The sequence below is a fragment of the Anabrus simplex genome, chromosome 12, assembly GCF_040414725.1.
Source record: "Anabrus simplex isolate iqAnaSimp1 chromosome 12, ASM4041472v1, whole genome shotgun sequence".
In the NCBI taxonomy this organism is placed as follows: Eukaryota; Metazoa; Arthropoda; class Insecta; order Orthoptera; family Tettigoniidae; genus Anabrus; species Anabrus simplex.
Window position 1 is genome coordinate 94,148,736 of NC_090276.1, and position 19,067 is coordinate 94,167,802.

The 19,067-nt window shown below is 41.1% G+C and overlaps 1 protein-coding gene across 1 annotated transcript; it reads left to right on the top strand.

The window, feature by feature from the left end:
* Positions 1-15,405: 15,405 nt before the first annotated feature.
* Positions 15,406-18,546, top strand: LOC136884077 (uncharacterized). Its single transcript, XM_067156100.2, has 3 exons — positions 15,406-15,492; positions 15,813-15,986; positions 16,342-18,546. Exons 1-3 carry the CDS (start codon positions 15,444-15,446, stop codon positions 16,668-16,670), a joined length of 552 nt encoding a protein of 183 aa, XP_067012201.2. The 5' UTR covers positions 15,406-15,443; the 3' UTR covers positions 16,671-18,546.
* The last annotated feature ends 521 nt before the right edge of the window (positions 18,547-19,067 follow it).

The following is a 19,067-nucleotide window of genomic DNA, read 5'->3' on the forward strand; positions in this document are numbered from 1 at the left end:
AGTCCAATGGTGTGTTTGTGCTACAAGGTCTGAACAGACAGCCCTCACTCTAGCAACATCACAATATGTGCCCAGTCAAATGGTGTGATTGTGCTACAAGGTCTGAACAGACAGCCCTAGCTCTAGCAACATTGCAATATGTGCCCAGTCAAATGGTGTGATTGTGCTACAAGGTCTGAACAGACAGCCCTTACTCCTGCAACTCACAATATGTGCCCAGTCATATGGTGTGATTGTGCTACAAGGTCTGAACAGACCGCCCTCACTCTAGCAACATCAGAATATGTGCCCAGTCCAATGGTGTGATTGTGTTACAAGGCCTGAACAGACAGGCCTAGCTCTAGCAACATCACAATATGTGCCCAGTCAAATGGTGTGATTGTGCTACAAGGTCTGAACAGACAGCCCTCACTCTAGCAACATCACAATATGTGCCCAGTCAAATGGTGTGATTGTGCTACAAGGTCTGAACAGACAGCCCTTACTCCTGCAACTCACAATATGTGCCCAGTTGAATGGTGTGATTGTGCTACAAGGTCTGAACAGACAGCCCTTACTCCTGCAACTCACAATATGTGCCCAGTTGAATGGTGTGATTGTGCTACAAGGTATGAACAGACAGCCCTAGCTCTAGCAACATCACAATATGTGCCCAGTTGAATGGTGTGATTGTGCTACAAGGTCTGAACAGACAGCCCTCACTCTAGCAACATCACAATATGTGCCCAGTCAAATGGTGTTGTTGTGCTACAAGGTCTGAACAGACAGCCCTTACTCTTGCAACTCACAATATGTGCCCAGTTGAATGGTGTGATTGTGCTACAAGGTCTGAACAGACAGCTGTTACTCTAGCAACATCAGAATATGTGCCCAGTCAAATGGTGTGATTGTGCTACAAGGTCTGGACAGCTGTTACTCTTGCAACATCACAATATGGGTCAAGTCAAATGATGTGATTTTGCCAGAAGATCTGGACAGCTGTTACTCCTGCAACTCACAATATGGGTCCAGTCAAATGGGGTGATTTTGCTACAAGGTCTGAACAGACAGCCCTTACTCTTGCAACATCACAATATGGGTCCATTCAAATGGTGTGATTGTGCTACAAGGAATGTTGATACACTGATGGGCTCATCCACGTCTGTATATACTGTACCAGTAAAAGAGCCCGACTTTAAGATTTATTTTCAACGCAAGCATGGAATAGTTTTCAGGGCTAAACTGGATGAATAATAGCTAGGGCTTGGTACAGGAGGCAGGGTCCTATCTACAAGAAAAATTTGAATCTGATTTGATAAGAGTTTATTCATGTAATGGATGTAAAATTGCACATCACCTCATAGTAGATAGGGGTTGTCTTTCACATTGTCCTTTAAATGGCCTGGGTCTCCAGCTCACCAGGCCACACCGGCTGGAACATGTTCCAGAAGATGCCCAAGCACTCTGTCAAGATGCGGACGGACCATCCAGGTTGGTTGCCTGGAATACGCCTCAAGTTCCCAATGCTTGTGATGACCTCCGCTGGTTTGTGACGATGTTGAGGGTAGTCACATTACCCAAGTACAATGAGGTTGATAGAATCAATGCAAACTCCGAAAATGTGCTCTTCGTCACTTGCAGAATAAATCAAAGTTCATGAAAACCTTGAGTAATGAGTTTTCTCACCACTAGTAAAATAACGAGACAAAGTTCTTAAAGACTTCCAAGAATCCACCTTTTAACACTCATGGAAATGACGAGTCCGTGGTCGTGAAGACTTTAAATGATGTTATAGTTCATCAATGAAATAAAATTACAAGTCTTTAAGTAATCACTGGCAAAGATCACAAGTCTATGCTCATGGAAACTTCGAATAAATTTAGAATTCATCACTCGTGAATATTACAAGTCTTTGAATAATCACTGGCAAAAAGTTAGTCCCATTTATAAAGACTTAGAAAAATTCAGAGTTCCTCAACACTCGTAAATAATGCAAGTCCCATTTATAAAGACTTAGAAAAATTCAGAGTTCCTCAACACTCGAAAATATTGCAAGTCCCGTTTATAAAGAGTTAGAAAAATTCAGAGTTCCTCAACACTCGTAAATAGTACAAGTCCCATTTATAAAGACTTAGAAAAATTCAGAGTTCCTCAGTGAGACTATAACCACACGAGGATAGCTTCCGATGATAATGGCAGCGAGTAGGGCCACGTTGATTACTCGACTGTCACTGACTGACTGAGATATCAGGCTATATTGAGCTCTCCTTATATTTGGTTTGGGACATCTACGTCACATATGCCATGAAGCTGGTTATCTCCTGTATTCCTCGACGGATTTTTATGAAATTCAAGCATTGCGACGTTTATGAACTTAAGATGTACAATATTATAGGTTAGGATCCACCTTTCAATACTCCGTAATAAGATGGTAAAAAGTAGTTATAACCTGTTTAATGGGACCGGTTTCAACACATTTTAAGTGTCATCATCAGCCAATTTGCGAAGATCTTAAAACAACTAGCACATTGCCTGTATTCAATGTGCTAGTTGTTTTAAGATCTTCGCAAATTGGCTGATGATGACACTTAAAATGTGTTGAAACCGGTCCCATTAAACAGGTTATAACTACTTTTTACCATCTTATTACGGAGTATTGAAAGGTGGATCCTAACCTATAATATTGTACATCTTATTTCTCTATTCAATACGGAACAATAATGAAGTTTTTAACTTTAAATGTTTATGAACTTCCCTTTAAAATGACATGTTGATCAAGTCGCTACCCCAATTAGTATAGGAGTTTTAAATTTTTTCTCCATCGAATGTTCCGGAAGGTGTGACGCTTGAATCTGGAACATACGAGTTCAGGCTAGTTGCATGTGGCATGACAGGCGGGTGATCTAACTAGCCCCTGCGGCTGCGTCACGCATACAGCTGTTCTCGGCTGCTTGCTCGTCCTGCTGAATGTAAACAAACAAGCCTTGCACGGAGTAATACGCGTGGTGATAAAATACGATCAACTCTCAAAAAAATATGCATGTACAGGTCGTACCTGGTACAATACTTCTAACCATATGAAATTATCCAATAGTTAGAGCACCTCAGCCCTTCTTCCTGGCATGAGTGTTTCATATTTCAGTTGCCTCTAAGGGTACATGTTACAGTGTAGTGTTTTTTGTGTGTGTCTGCCTTGTTTTGTGCTGTTACACCTTACACAAACCTAAATAATGTTCCCTCAGAAACAATTGTGAAGCGTGAATGACTGCAGAAAGTGACGGGGTTCCACTTTAGATATTCTGTTGTGATACATCTGCAAAGTTTGTACTGTGGCAGTATTATGATCCTCACAACACAAAACTATCATCATTACATGTAAATGTATATTGCCCTGTATGCGAGATTTCTGCTAATTGCAAGCATTTACTGGTCTCCCCTGATGTTGTAATTAGTTTACCTGTTGTTTTAAGGGTCTTTTCGCATCCGGGAGATAGTAGGTTCGAATCCCACTATCGGCAGCCCTGAATATGGTTTTCCGTGGTTTCCCATTTTCACACCAGGCAAATGCTGGGGCTGTACCTTAATTAAGGCTGGTACTGTGTTTTTGCGGTAGGTAGAGGTGAACGGGTCTCAAACTACGGAATCAAAGTTAATGTAAAATTTAACAAGGTTATATTTTCTTTTCAAAATTAAGAAATAACAAGTACGGCAGGTACAGAGTAGCAAGGCAACAAAAGGTGCAATTACAGTATTTACAGTATTTGGGCTTCGAGCCCCGAATTCACACTTCTAGGGCAATTAGCCCAACTTTACTCCAAAATAAGTTTTACCAGAGGGGCAGAAAACCCCATTCATGTTCACGAGCACTTGCTCCAAATTACACAGAAAAGCCTCCTCGAGGCATACAACACTTAATTTTCAAGAAAGAGCCACACGCTCTCAAACTTTAAGCCTCTCAAAGGCCACACCAAACTCCACCTTCAAGTTGTCCTCTCAGGACATAGACACAGGGGTAACATACCCAACCTACTGAGGTCTATTAAATGAAAAAGTGTAATTACATGACCTCTAAAATAACAATTTGAGAGGAGGCGATCTGCACTCCTAATGTATTTGTTTCAAAACCTAATTTGGCTCTAGGCCACCGATGCAAGGGCTAATCCCATACTACAGAGGTGACTTTAGAAAAGAACAATTTACATTACATTAAGGAAGAATCGGTTGTGAGAAATAAGTTCACCTCAAAGCAATATGAGTGGGAGCTCGAGAAGGTTAAGCACTCTCTATCCCAATATGTAGCTTTAAAAGAGAATAGACGCTAAGAGTAGTTACATTTTAGGAAAAGGTTACATTATGAAAAAAACTTCGGACCCGCCCCGAGAGTTAAACTGCTGAGCTAGCAAAGAAAGAAGTTATTAATCGGCCATTACCTTGTAGTTGACCGCTGCCGAAGAAAGAGGCGCTTCCCGCCCCCTGCTATGTACTTTACACACTAAAGGATGGAACAGAAGTGGCACAGAGACCCAAAAATCAGCAGTTTATATACTCTCGCGGAAAGTTCGAGGCGTTTTAAGGAAGAAAACACCCGCCCACAATCACTTTATTGGTTAGGGATAAGCAGCATATTCAAGTTGGGGGAAGATACATCAGATTGGTCAGAAATTAATTAAAGAAATTCGGGATTGGCTAAATACAAAACAAGGGGAAAGAGAGGGGTATACAGCCAACTTAAACAATAACAGAAAGAAATTTAACAAGAAACAAACTTTTGAAATAAAAATTTCTCCAAAAAACAGTTCTTTCACATCGCACTAGGGTGCACCATTGTAGTTTTTCGGTAGTGTCCTCTAGAAGAGAAAGTTCACACTTCTTACTACCGGTAAAACAAAAATACATCAAAAGTGGCACAGTTCAAAAACTCCAAACTTTCCAAGTAGTGACATCTTCTGAGAAACTTGAAAATTAATACCCTCGATAAAGTTCAGACTTCCTCCAGCAGAGGAGTTTCAACTGGCACACATTTTAAATTAGCGGCGTGGAGGTGTACCGCCCGGTACAGACCTCCCCCCCCCCAAAAGTTCCTCCAAGGGGTAACACAGAAGAACATAAACTTTTGTTTGAAAATAAGGTCCAAGTTTTGATGTTGATATGGAGATTAATTGCAGAAGTATTTATAAGATTTTTTAATTTGGTTTGATTCAGTTTCAAAATTTTTGTTGTAACTGGTGAAGTAAAGTCTTTATGTTTGTGGAAGTTGAATTCAGAAGGAAAACTTTAGTTTTTAAAGTTGAGGAAAATTTTCCAAGTCCACCAAATATTGCTGTTGAATTCCCAAGAAAAGGTAGTAAAGTTGAACTGGAATGTCCATATAGCTGGATATGTACTTCAAACGTTGATGATTTTAACGGCCAGACCAGCCGCCACTGCTTGCGTTCAGAGGAGGCCGCCCGGGCCCCTCAAGTACCCTGAGATACCGCTCGCCCGCACTATGAGGGGAGCAGATGTGTAGAACCACGCCGCGCCCGCGGTGAACATATACAGGCTGCGGGCCAGTAGCAGGTCGTGCGCCGCACATCAGCCTTGGCCGGGAGGAGAGCTCCGGCTCGCCGTGCACATGTCGTCCTCGCTGGGGTCGAGGGGGCCCTTCCTCTATCCCAGTCGCTGCACGGCGCCGCGCGGCTGCGGGGGCACTGAAACATTAAAGCTAGGCGGCAGAATAGTTGGACCATCATCTTTTTTAGGGCACAGGCTTGTGGAGAGGTTGAGGGGCCAGCGGCGTGCAGATATCCATGGCATTAAATAACCCACAGTGTAGAGTGGAGCAGGAGACGGGAGCGTGGTAATGGCCGTGGCAAGGACAGGATGGCAGTTTAACGGTTCGGGGCAGGTTTTACAAAAATGCATACATATAAAACAAAATATTATAGAAGGGGCAGAAAGCCTTAGAGTGAAACTCAAAAAAAAATATAACCTTCATATTCCTTTCAAGATAATATGAGGCAAGTTAGCACAGAAATTATACAGGTTTCACCTGCGACAGGTGAACCCTAAATATCCTCTCGGTGGCTGGATTACTTAATAACAACGTAACCGGCGTAAGGAAATCGAGAATGATACACGGCCCATGAAATCTGGGGGCAAGCTTGCCCGCGGGAACAAAATACTTGACCATAACTTGGTCGCCTACCTTCAAACTGGTGGGTCTCCGTCCACGATCATACCTTTCCCTAACCTTTTCATGAGACACTTTAAGATTGGCTTTAGCCTTCTTCCAAAGATCTTTAATGTTGTCCGGATCTATTGTCTCAGGTAGGATGTCACTCAGAGACCAGAGGTTAGAGAGCGGCGTGTTGGGAACAAACTTGAACATCAAAGAAGCTGGAGTAAATTTATGTGATTCATGAACCGCCGAATTCAAAGCAAAAGCTAACCAATGCAGGGACGTGTCCCACCTGGAATGATCTTCATGATGATAGGCAATAAGCGCCGACCGGAGATTACGATTAACCCGTTCAGCCAGAGATGGTTGAGGGTAATAAGCAGAAGTAGTTACATGAGAGATGGACAAGTCAAAACAGAATTTACGAAAAAGATTTGATGTGAACGCCGTAGCATTATCAGACACAATATATTGGCACGGACCAAAAGAGGCAAAAATAGAATTTAAGCAAGTAATGGTGGACTGAGCGGTAGCCAGCTTATTCGGAAATAACCGGGAAAATCTTGTAAAACCATCTACGCATACAAAGATGAACTCGTTAGCATTTCCCTTCGACTGGGGGAAGGGTCCTACATAATCAATATACAGGCGTTCCATGGGGCGCTACGCTTGATGAGAAGATAAAAGACCTACCTTGGTGGACATGGTTGGTTTACTGAGCAAACAAGATTTACAAGCTTTTACTAGTTCACGGATTTCACCGTCCATACCTTTCCAGATGAACCTTTCCTGAATCTTTTCACGAGTTTTAAAGATTCCAAGATGCCCCCCTAATGGGGTCTCATGATAGTACTTGAAGATCATAGGCACAAGAACAGCTGGAACGACAACCTTCATCATCTTATCATGCCTCGAAGGGCAACATAGAACACCATTCCTCAGAACATAAGGGACAACATGTTCCCCAGAAGAAAGGGTTTCCATTATCGGAGCCAGCGTCGGATCTTCACGTTGGTATTTCTCGATATCCCTAAAGAGCATGGGAGCATCTGTTAAGATGGCATTAACATCAGATAGTATTGACTCGGGAGGTGAAGAACTGTCGACCGGTTCATGGGCCTCGACGTCGTTGGAAAACATACGGCTGAGTCCATCAGCAACAACATTTTCGGTACCTCTGATATGCCTGACATCGAATTGGAAGGCAGAAATTCGGATGGCCCAACGGGCTATACGACCAGTACGACGCGGCCTACCTAAGACCCAGCTTAAGGCTTGATTATCTGTCTCCAGTTCGAATTTGACGTGTTCCAGATAGAGACGGAACTTTTCTAAGGCGAATAAGACTGCCAAACCTTCGAGCTCATAGATAGAATACTTGGCTTCTTGAGCCGATAGAGTCCTAGATGCATAGGCGATGGGTCGCCTCCCTAGTTCAGTCTCTTGAAGAAGGACTGCAGCTACTGCTGACGACGACGCGTCGGTTTGGACGATGAATTTCTTCGAGAAATCAGGCATAGCAAGTACAGGGGCATTACAGAGAGCTAATTTAAGATCTTCAAAAGCGGCTTGTTGAGAAGGTCCCCACTCGAATTTGATGCCTTTCCTACGAAGAAGGTTCAAGGGCGCCGCTCTATTAGCGAAGTTAGGAATGAACTTCCTGAAGAAATTCACCATGCCAATGAACCTGGCGATACCTGTGATGTCCTTGGGAGGTTTAAAATCACGGATGGCCTGTGTTCTAGAATGATCGACTGCAACACCATCAGGTGACACAATATGCCCTAGGAATGACATAGAGGGCTTAGCAAAGGCAACCTTCGACAACTTGACAGTTAACCCAGCCTTACGAAGGCGATTGAGAACTTCTTGCAGATGATCTAGATGTTCTTCAAAGGTCTCCGAAAATACAACGACATCATCCAAGTAGTGATACAAGTACTCAAATTTGATGTCGGAGAAGACCCTATCTAGCAGCCTAGTGAGTACAGCTGCTCCCGTGGGGAGCCCGAAAGGCACGCGGTTGTATTCGTATAAATTCCAGTCCGTGGCAAACGCTGTAAGATGTTTAGACTCTTCCGCAAGGGGAATTTGATTGTAGGCCTGATTCAGGTCCAAGATAGTAAAGAACTTGGCCTTACGAAACCATGAAAAACAAGAATGAAGGTCAGGAAGGGGCACAGATTGTAACACCACCTTCCGATTGAGAGCCCTATAATCAATGACAGGCCTGAAGCCCCCTTGGGGTTTCGGGACTAGAAAAATAGGTGACAAATACGCCGACTTAGAGGGCCTAATAATACCATCCTTCAACATCTGATCGATGATTTCTTTCAGAGCCTTCATTTTAGGCGGAGATAGCCTATAAGGTGGAAAATGGACAGGAATTGAATCCGTGACCTCAATTTTGTATTCAATAAGGTCAGTAACACCAAGAGTATCAGAGAACACCTCTGGAAATGACTGACACAACTTACGAATACTATCAGCCTGCTCCTCAGGTAGATGTCTAAGGTCTAACAACATCTCATCCTGGGTAGGCGAAATAGATGAACATGATACAGAATTACACTTTAACAAGGGAATTTTACAATTGGACGCAAATTTGAATGTGCACGACTTACTCTGAAGATCGAGCACAAGACCAGTGTGAGAAATGAAGTCCGCTCCCAGTATGATGGGGCAAGACAAGTGCTTAGCCACAAACAGTTTGGTTTTCCATGTAAATTTAAAAATACGAATTTTGACCTGTACAGAACCTAGAATTTCTAATGGAGATGAATTAGCCGAAACATATTGAACAGTAGATGAGCCATAGTCAGGTAATTTACAGACAGACTTCCATTTTGAATACCATTGGTCCGAAATAATTGAACAAACACTGCCTGAATCTAATAGAGCGGTTATAGGCTCGTTATTTAACTCAATCTTAAGAAAAGGAACAGGTGCGGGGGTATCCGCCGCAATCCTAAGACACTCTTTGGGGCATTCAAAAGATGGATTTGCAAATTGAACGTTCCCTGAATTTACGACCTTTTTGCCAGGGGCTGAGCCTTGGGAAGCAGAATTAGTCGACTCAGCCGAAGCCGCTAGTCACATTTTATTATTGGCATTGGTGGAATTTGCACCAGAAGTTGAGCAGGAGGGGGTGCTATTTGAGTTTGGGCAATTCTTGGCGATATGTGAGAAAGCCCCACATTTAAAACAGCCTTGTGATGAACCAGCTCCATTATTTGCCCTACTAGACTTGATCAGTGGACACTTATTGCGAAGATGGTCAGGCGACCCGCAAGCATAACATTTACGAGGTGTGACTGATCGGCGAGGTGGAGGCCGAGTATTACTAAAAGAAGGCGGGGGGTCTTTCGCGACACGCAAGGAATCGGCGTATCTCACTCCTTCCGCTGAGACGGCCAACGCTTCAAGTTCAGAGAAAGTTTGCGGGCACGCCGCGAAACACAAATATGACCTATAGGATGGTGAAATTCCTTCTACAATAGCCTGTACAATCTGATCTTCAGGAAAATGAAGGGCAAACACCCTAGTATAGAATTTAATATCTTGGATGAAATCTGCTAAGTTTTCATCCAAACGCTGTACACGATAATAGTACTTCTGAATAAGGGAGGACCTGGCCCTAGCCGGGATGAAGTTAGCTAGCAAGTGGGCGTGGAAATCCTCAATAGATGATTGCTCTGCAATGGCTTTTACTATTTTGTCAGAGAGAATACCAATTGCATAAGGATAGATGATTTGCAAAATTTGACACGGAGAAAGAGAAAAAACAAGGGCATGATCCTGAAATTCAACTAAAAACCTTAAGAAGGAAATAACTTCACTGGTGGTGTTGACAGAAAACTTCGAGATACCTCTGAGCAACATTGCCAATGGATGAGGCAAACTGCTGAACCCAGGTGACATAGTCAGTAAAGGTTTAAGTGGCAAAGAAGTTAATTCAGAACGTACATTATTCAATGAGTTACGGCGTTCAGACTCGTTGTCCAATGGGGCAGAGATGGTTTGAGCAGCAACGGTTATCCTATTGACTTCTCCCTTAGGAGGCTCTTCCTCGCTACCTGCATTCATCGGGGTGGGTTGATCAATTTTGGGAGGAACTTCCCCAGTCAACAATTGAGTGACCTTGCTAGATAATTCACAAATACTTTCAAGCAACGTACTAGCTTCCTTCCTCTGAACGTCATTCAATTTCAGAGACAACAGATCGTTAACTCTATTTGAAAAATGATATAGCCTGGCTTGCACACGCTTAATTTGATTAGGAGAAGGATCATTTTCGTCAAAAAAACTAACCACCGATGCTAGCCCAGTAGTATTCTCGGTGATCGTGGAAAGAGAGTCGTCAATTTCTTTCTCTCCCAAATTGGGGATGGAAATGGGCAAATCAAGGGACTCTCTAAGCTTGTTTGTGTCTACCGCAACTGTGCCTCCAGATTGCACATTTCTGATAGTTAATTCATAGATTAACTCCTCCTTTCGCAAATAGTTAAGATGGAGAACATCGCGAGGGCCGGGCATGTTGCCAGAACAATTTTGAAAAAATCAGAAAATTCCAGCAACTGAGAAAATTGTTAGAGTTCGGAACACAACAATGTTTAGCCGTCAAAAGGGGCTAAATTGAGACCCGTTCAACCACGCTCTGCTACCACTTGTTACCGTGTTTTTGCGGTAGGTAGAGGTGAAAGAAGGTGCGGGCTTGAACGGGTCTCAAACTACGGAATCAAAGTTAATGTAAAATTTAACAAGGTTATATTTTCTTTTCAAAATTAAGAAATAACAAGTACGGCAGGTACAGAGTAGCAAGGCAACAAAAGGTGCAATTACAGTATTTACAGTATTTGGGCTTCGAGCCCCGAATTCACACTTCTAGGGCAATTAGCCCAACTTTACTCCAAAATAAGTTTTACCAGAGGGGCAGAAAACCCCATTCATGTTCACGAGCACTTGCTCCAAATTACACAGAAAAGCCTCCTCGAGGCATACAACACTTAATTTTCAAGAAAGAGCCACACGCTCTCAAACTTTAAGCCTCTCAAAGGCCACACCAAACTCCACCTTCAAGTTGTCCTCTCAGGACATAGACACAGGGGTAACATACCCAACCTACTGAGGTCTATTAAATGAAAAAGTGTAATTACATGACCTCTAAAATAACAATTTGAGAGGAGGCGATCTGCACTCCTAATGTATTTGTTTCAAAACCTAATTTGGCTCTAGGCCACCGATGCAAGGGCTAATCCCATACTACAGAGGTGACTTTAGAAAAGAACAGTTTACATTACATTAAGGAAGAATCGGTTGTGAGAAATAAGTTCACCTCAAAGCAATATGAGTGGGAGCTCGAGAGGGTTAAGCACTCTCTATCCCAATATGTAGCTTTAAAAGAGAATAGACGCTAAGAGTAGTTACATTTTAGGAAAAGGTTACATTATGAAAAAAACTTCGGACCCGCACCGAGAGTTAAACTGCTGAGCTAGCAAAGAAAGAAGTTATTAATCGGCCATTACCTTGTAGTTGACCGCTGCCGAAGAAAGAGGCGCTTCCCGCCCCCTGCTATGTACTTTACACACTAAAAGATGGAATGGAAGTGGCGCAGAGACCCAAAAATCAGCAGTTTATATACTGTCGCGGAAAGTTCGAGGCGTTTTAGGGAAGAAAACACCCGCCCACAATTACTTTATTGGTTAGAGATAAGCAGCATATTCAAGTTGGGGGAAGATACATCAGATTGGTCAGAAATTAATTAAAGAAATTCGGGATTGGCTAAATACAAAACAAGGGGAAAGAGAGGGGTATACAGCCAACTTAAACAATAACAGAAAGAAATTTAACAAGAAACAAACTTTTGAAATAAAAATTTCTCCAAAAAACAGTTCTTTCACATCGCACTAGGGTGCACCATTGTAGTTTTTCGGTAGTGTCCTCTAGAAGAGAAAGTTCACACTTCTTACTACCGGTAAAACAAAAATACATCAAAAGTGGCACAGTTCAAAAACTCCAAACTTTCCAAGTAGTGACATCTTCTGAGAAACTTGAAAATTAATACCCTCGATAAAGTTCAGACTTCCTCCAGCAGAGGAGTTTCAACTGGCGCACTTTTTAAATTAGCGGCGTGGAGGTGTACCGCCCGGTACAAAGGCCACGGCCGCTTCCTTCCAACTCCTAGGCCTTTCCCATCCCATCGTCGCCATAAGACCTATCTGTGTCGGTGCGACGTAAAACCCTAGCAAAAAAAAAAAAAAAAAAAAAAAACAAGTCTTTTCTTCAGACAATTTCATAATACCTGCGATACTGTTTGAAGGTGTACATTGCTTAGATTTCAATTGATATATTCCTTGACAGGTTGTTTGACAGCGTTGCATACTCAATGAACTTGTGCTTTCATGATGACTGTGGTGCCCTGCTCTATCTGTGAATATTTCTATGTTGACAAGATTCATAGCAGTAGTACATTTTGTTGTATGTGATTTCCTTCCCTCACAATACCTGTAGCGATGGTTTTTCTTTTCATTGTGAATGTTAAATTGGTAGCAGAGGTAATTTTGTTACAATTATAGGTTTGTTCTTCATGAAGTGAATTTTGTACCTATTTGAATTAAGGAATTTTTTTATACGAGGGTGAGTCAATAATTAAGTCGCAAACATTACATGCAGAAGTTTTGCCAGCAGATGGCAGCATATGTATGCTTGTTGTATGACATCTCGCAGGCACTCAGTCAGTCAGAGGCTGTTAGTGCACGATGACACATGTGTTGCATGACTGTACACGAGAAGAACAGCGTGCAGTTGTGCATTTCTTGTGGGCCAGAGAAGAAGTGCATTGCGAAGTGCATCCCGTCTATGGTGAAAACTTTTTCTCACAGGAAGCTGTGTTCAATTGGATCCAAAAGTTTAACCATGGAAGGAAAAGCATCAGGGATGGGAAGTGTCCTGGTCGTCCTGCAGAGGTGTCAACTGCAACCACATTGCAGCGTGTGGATCAACTCATCTGTAATGACCCCAGTGATTTTTATCTGTTTGGGCCCCTAGAAGCCATTTGGGTGGCCGTAATTTTGATACAGATGATGCCGTAATCTATGAGGTTACACGTTGGCTGTGACAGCAACCAAAGGACTTCTTTGCTGCTGGCTTTCAAGGACTTGTAAAGAGATGGGGTAGGTTCCTGAATGTACAGGGTGAATATGTGGAAAAGTGAAATAAATGTCAGAAAGTCACTTTGATTATTTTTGCCTCAATTCATTTTTGCGACTTGTTTATTGACTCGCCCTCGTAACTAAGGATTTTGTAAAAGTAGCAATGTTCAAGTGATTTATACCAAATATGAACGATGAACTTGGCTGACTGTACAATGAAATGTTAGTTACTGCTGCAATACAGGCAGCACAATTGTATCATCATCATGTATAGGATATCAACATTTTGTATTACCCAGTTATTGTTGTAGGTAATATCTGAGTGAGTGAAATGTCATATGACCCTAAATTATTCTGACCTAGGAGGAGAGACCAAGTTAAATGAGTAGTTTTATCATGAACTACTAGGAGGAAAGAGCAAGATCTCCTGAAACAGCCCAGTTAGATGAGTAGTTTTGCATGAACTACTACACAAAACAAAGTTTTATGGGCTTAGCTTCTGGGCGATTCTCTGGAAAGTGAAACCAAGAGATGATATTTAAAACTGTTGTAACAAACATGCTTCTTTTACTTTCAGTCGGAAAATCATTCTTTAAACAGTTTTAAAAATAAAAATTTATTTGTGTTTTTACCCATCTGTGCAGGACACTAAAAAAATGTTATTTCAGAATGAATTAATAAAGGGTTATTTTTTTCTTCATTTAAAACAAGTATAAAAGTATTTGTATTGAAATGTCCCCAAACTGAATGAGAAATGTTATATTTGTGTGAATTTAATTAGCCAAATGCAGTACCTTGTATATTTTCTCATGCCAGACTCAAAGTAATGTCCCCCCTACTTGTACCTTAACGTGAATTCTCCCCACAATTTCTGGTTGATGCTTCTTTCCGTCATGCAATGCTATGAGTCAGTGACAAAGCTTCATTGAGGCTGTTTGATACTTGAGAGGATCATTTAGTTGGGATGGCTTTCATTATATGACTAGGTTTCTTGGAATTGCTGATAGTTAAACAGCTAAACTTAATGTCTAAGTAGGGTCTTATATAGCTATATAACATATAAGTTAGGAATAATAATTTGATATAGAACAACTAATATAAGACGGTAGCACATGTAGTTAGTGATCATTAAGGCAAGCAGGATTACATACATGTGTGGGATCTGATATGGCAGCATGGAAGAAGTTTAAGGAGCAGGGATTTATATTAATGGGATCCTGTGTAGGAGGATACTGACTGAATGGGGATTGAGGAATTTAAATAATACTGTGGAATGGGAAACTAGGAGTGTGATTGGTTGGTAGGAGACAGGGATCAGTGGTCAGATGGGATTCACTTGAATCACAGTGGTACATATACAGTAATTTAGGGTGTTTGTTTAGGAGAGACATTCAGGGAAAGTGTGTGGACAAGGGAGTGGCTATGACGGTATATAGAGTTGGGGGTCATGTTTGTAAATCCATGTAATTTTGAAATAGAAAATAATAGATTTAATTAATTTAATTGATGTATATATTTACCAGAGATATTAATTGGTATTGAATATTGGCTGAGAAGTTATATTATGGGTGAAGACATTTTCTCATGAAACTAGAGTCTTTATCAAGAAGAATTTGTAAGCTACAAAACTTTAAGGCTGGGCTGAGTGGCTCAGACGGTTGAGGCACTGGTCTTCTGACCCCAACTTGGCAGGTTCCATCCTGGCTCAGTCTGGTGGTATTTGAACGTGCTAAAATACGTCAGCCTCATGTCGGTAGATTTACTGGCATGTAAAAGAACTTCTGCGGGACTAAATTCCGGCACCTCCGCATTTCTGAAAACAGTAAAAGTAGTTAGTGGGACGTAAAGCAAATAACATTAGTAGTAACATTAAAAATTTAAGAATTCGGAACATAAAATTCTATGTGCAAGACTTATCTCTAAATTTAATAGACAGCTTGATATTTATGGGGCACGGAGACCTGATAAGGCTGGCTCTGACACTGATGCATATTTATTTGATAAGGTGTACACGATCATGTACATCAATTTCTACAGCTATTCTATTAGTGAATATGAAGTAATAGATATTTTGACTTTTGTTATCTGCGAAAATGCACTACCGTCTTCACTGTTGTCAGGCTGGCAACCTTGGAAATAGACAGCGCTGACGTATGCAGTCAGTTATTTTCAACATGGCAGACAGAGATCCTTCCAAACCAGGTTAGTGCCGAGTTCATTCAAAATTACCTATTTAAGTATCTTAAAAGATTACAAATTCCCAATGTAATTTGAAAGTTGAATAGATGTTTCATATTAGAGCACCAATTTTTCTGACTAATTTCTGAACCTAGATTGTATACTAACTTCAATGTACATTTTCGTGTACATTTGTACTCAATGGGTGCAATAATTAGAGCTATGTTCAGTGTTCTTTCGAGATGTTTATTTTTATAATTAGCTACCGTTATTGACATTTATTGTTGAAAATATTTGAGTTTATCCATTATTGTTTACTTACGCCTGTGATATATGTTTATTAGGTCCATCATGGCGATCAGCTTCGGAACGTGTTGGAATACATATAGAGAAATCAGCTATGCATCTACTTGATAAATTGATGAGTGGTGAATTATCCGGTTTGTCTGATTTGTCGGATGATGGAGATGGCGAGGAAGATACAGCAGGCATTCACAATTCAATTGCACCTATTCCAGGTGAGTTCATTTATTTATTTATTCGTTTTATCGTAACAAATGGTAATTTTTTGAGGTGTTATGTGTATTTATGGTGTAATTAAAAGCGCTATGAATAACACGTAATCATCTGTGACCTGTAGTTGAGGACCAACCCTAGCATTTGTCTGAAATGAAAATGGGAAACCACAGAAAACTATCTTCTGGCTTGCCGTTGGGTGGACTGGAACTACCTCATTCCTGAATTGAATGACATAAGCGGGAATTTGTAAATGTTCCCAAATATAACAGCCAAGAATGGAAAATAAGAATAGTGATATCATTGTACTGTATCTGCTTTGATTGTGTATTATCATATGATATTTTATTGTTGCAGTGGACGAGTTGCAAGCGGAAGATGACGAGTCGGATACTTCGTCCATAGACCATATGCTGGCAGGTATGGATGGAGAACAACTACATACTGGAGAAGAAGACCAGTTGTCAAGAACCCGCGAAAGTATCGGGACTACAAATTCCACCGTTACACAATCTGAATTTAAAACGCAGTTCTTTGTAACAGCAAAGAAATACATCAGATGGCATCATAGTACTATTGATCTGCTTCCTGATGATTGGGAACAGTTTGATATAGATTGCAATGTAGTAATGGAACCTGCAGAATATTTCAGAAGATATATCACCGAAACAATTTCAGAAGAATAGCAGAAAAAACAAATATACATACCCTTCAAAAAGAAGATAAGAATTTCAAGCCCGCTAGTAAGCAAGAAACTGATGTGTTGATAGGACTTCATATATACATGGGTTCACTTGGATTTCCCCGGATAAGCCTCTATTGGGATAAAAGTTTTGGTATGTCCCTTTTCCAGTCTTCTATGACAAGAAATAGATTTTACAGCCTGCGCACAAACCTGCATGTTGTAAACAATCTTGAACATAATCCTGAAAACAAGGACAAGTTCTATAAAGTGAGACCAATTTACGATGCTGTTCTAAAACGATGCAATGAACTTATTCTGGAGAAAAGGCTGTACGTTGACGAACAGGTTGTTCCTCTCAAAGGACACTTTTCTGCAAAGCAATATATGGGTGGAAAGCCAAACCTGTGGGGTATCAAGTTATTTCTTTTGTGTGGGGAAAGTGGATTGGTATATAATTTTTTGATATACCTAGGCAAAACCACATAATTGAATCAAGGATTGCAAAATAATTTTGGCTTGGGGCCAGGAGTTGTAATACAACTAAGCGAACTCATGCACACTCCACGTTCCCATTTGTATTTTGACAACTTTTTCAATTCATACCACCTACTCCATATCTTAAAACAAAAGGGAATTTTAGCTGCAGACACCGCATGAATAAACTGCTTCTCAAATCCGCCCTTTTTACCTGAAAAGGAGTTAAAGAAGAAAGAACGCTGTTTCCAGGAAGATGTCACCAGTAAAGACAAAGACGTTGTTCTGGTTAGGTGGTTCGACAATAGGGCAGTGACACTACCTTCAAACTTTGTTGGTATAGGAGTCAGTGACGAAGTGAGGCGATGGGACAAATCTGAGAAGAAATACATTCAAGTAAGGAGACCTGAAGTTGTGAAATTGTATAATGCTTCGGTGGGCAGAGTCAACCTCTTAGATTTCCTTATTGGTTTGGACAGAAGAGATACAGAGACTCTCAAAGTCCCAGTGAAAGACCGCTTGGATTTACTCCATTTTAGACTAGCTGTAGCCAACGCTTTGGTGCAAGAAGGCAAAACCTTTCCTAGAAGAAAGAGAGGACGGCCAAGTTTGGATGGTGATAATAAGCCTGTACCAGTAGCACCAAAGAGAAAAGTGTCTCAAAGTCGGCCATCTACTTGAGTTCGACACGATACTATAGTTCATCCTCTGATACACCCTGGTAAAAAAGAAGCAGGAAGGTGTAAAGCCATCGGTTGCAAGTGTGGGTCTCACTTCCTCTGTGCTAAATGTGACGTCCATCTTTGCTTGAACAAGGACCGTAATTGTTTTGTTGATTTCCAGACAAAGCGAACAGTTTTGTGTGTTTCACTCAGTTTCCATATCGTGCATACGGTGTAAATACTTTGTAGTGTTTTATGACTCGAATGTTCCTTAGTTGTAATTTCCTATGTTGGACTATGAATCAATGGGGCATTCACTTTTTACTGAATTGAGCTAAATATAACTTATAATGTGGTAAATATATAATTTTGTGAAAATTAATAGCATACTGTATCTATTTCCAAGCCTTAATTTTGCACACTGCAGGAAACAAGTACAATCTTCATTTTGGTTGATTTGACTCCTTTGAATACATTTGTACATCATCATGTACAATCTGGATTTTCACTTTCGAAATTGGTAAAACCTAATTTTTTGGTATTTTTGCCTTCTTTGGCCTGTTTTATTCACTTTATGTAAAACTTTGAATTTTCCTACAATTTTTTCATGTTCTGGTAGTGAAAGGTATTGTGTCCTAATTCACCACATCAGTGGATAAAGAAAATAATGAAATGTTATGAAACTGATCATTGCATAAAATTTTGTTGAAGTGAATGAGAATACCTAAATAAATTACAGATCTTCAAGTTTTCTTCTTTTTTCTTTCTTTTTGTTCCTTAAATGAACAAATGTTAGTTTATATAACGGGTTATCTTCTGTACTTCTCTCATTTAACATGATTCAAAATCATTTTTTGTGCCACGAACCTGCTACGCCAGCGTAGCAGGGGGAGAAGTGATACTCCCACATGGCGCATCCCAGGTGGCGGATAGGGGGGTCCTAACCGGCTTGCCTGCGGACTTGAGGGAAATAAAATACCTCTTGCGGACCGAACACACTACCCCCTGCAGGTGCGGGACGCACATGTTGAATACACACACGGTATCCCCTGCCTGTCGTAAGAGGCAACTAAAAGGGGCCCAAGGGGCTCTCAACTTGGGAGCGTGGTTGGCGACCACGGGGCCCTTAGCTGAGCCTTGACATTGCTTCCACTTACTTGTGCCATGCTCCGCACTTTCGTCTATCCTGTCCAACCTCCCTTGGTCAGCTCTTGTTCTTTTCTGACCCCGGCGGTATTAGAGTATTCGAGGCCTAGGGAGTC

Coding starts and splice junctions, on each gene's coding strand:
- LOC136884077 (XM_067156100.2), top strand. CDS start 15,444: ATGCAGTCAGTTATTTTCAACATGGCAGACAGAGATCCTTCCAAACCA. Junction 15,493..15,812: donor CAGAGATCCTTCCAAACCAG/GTTAGTGCCGAG, acceptor TATGTTTATTAG/GTCCATCATGGCGATCAGCT. Junction 15,987..16,341: donor TTCAATTGCACCTATTCCAG/GTGAGTTCATTT, acceptor TTATTGTTGCAG/TGGACGAGTTGCAAGCGGAA.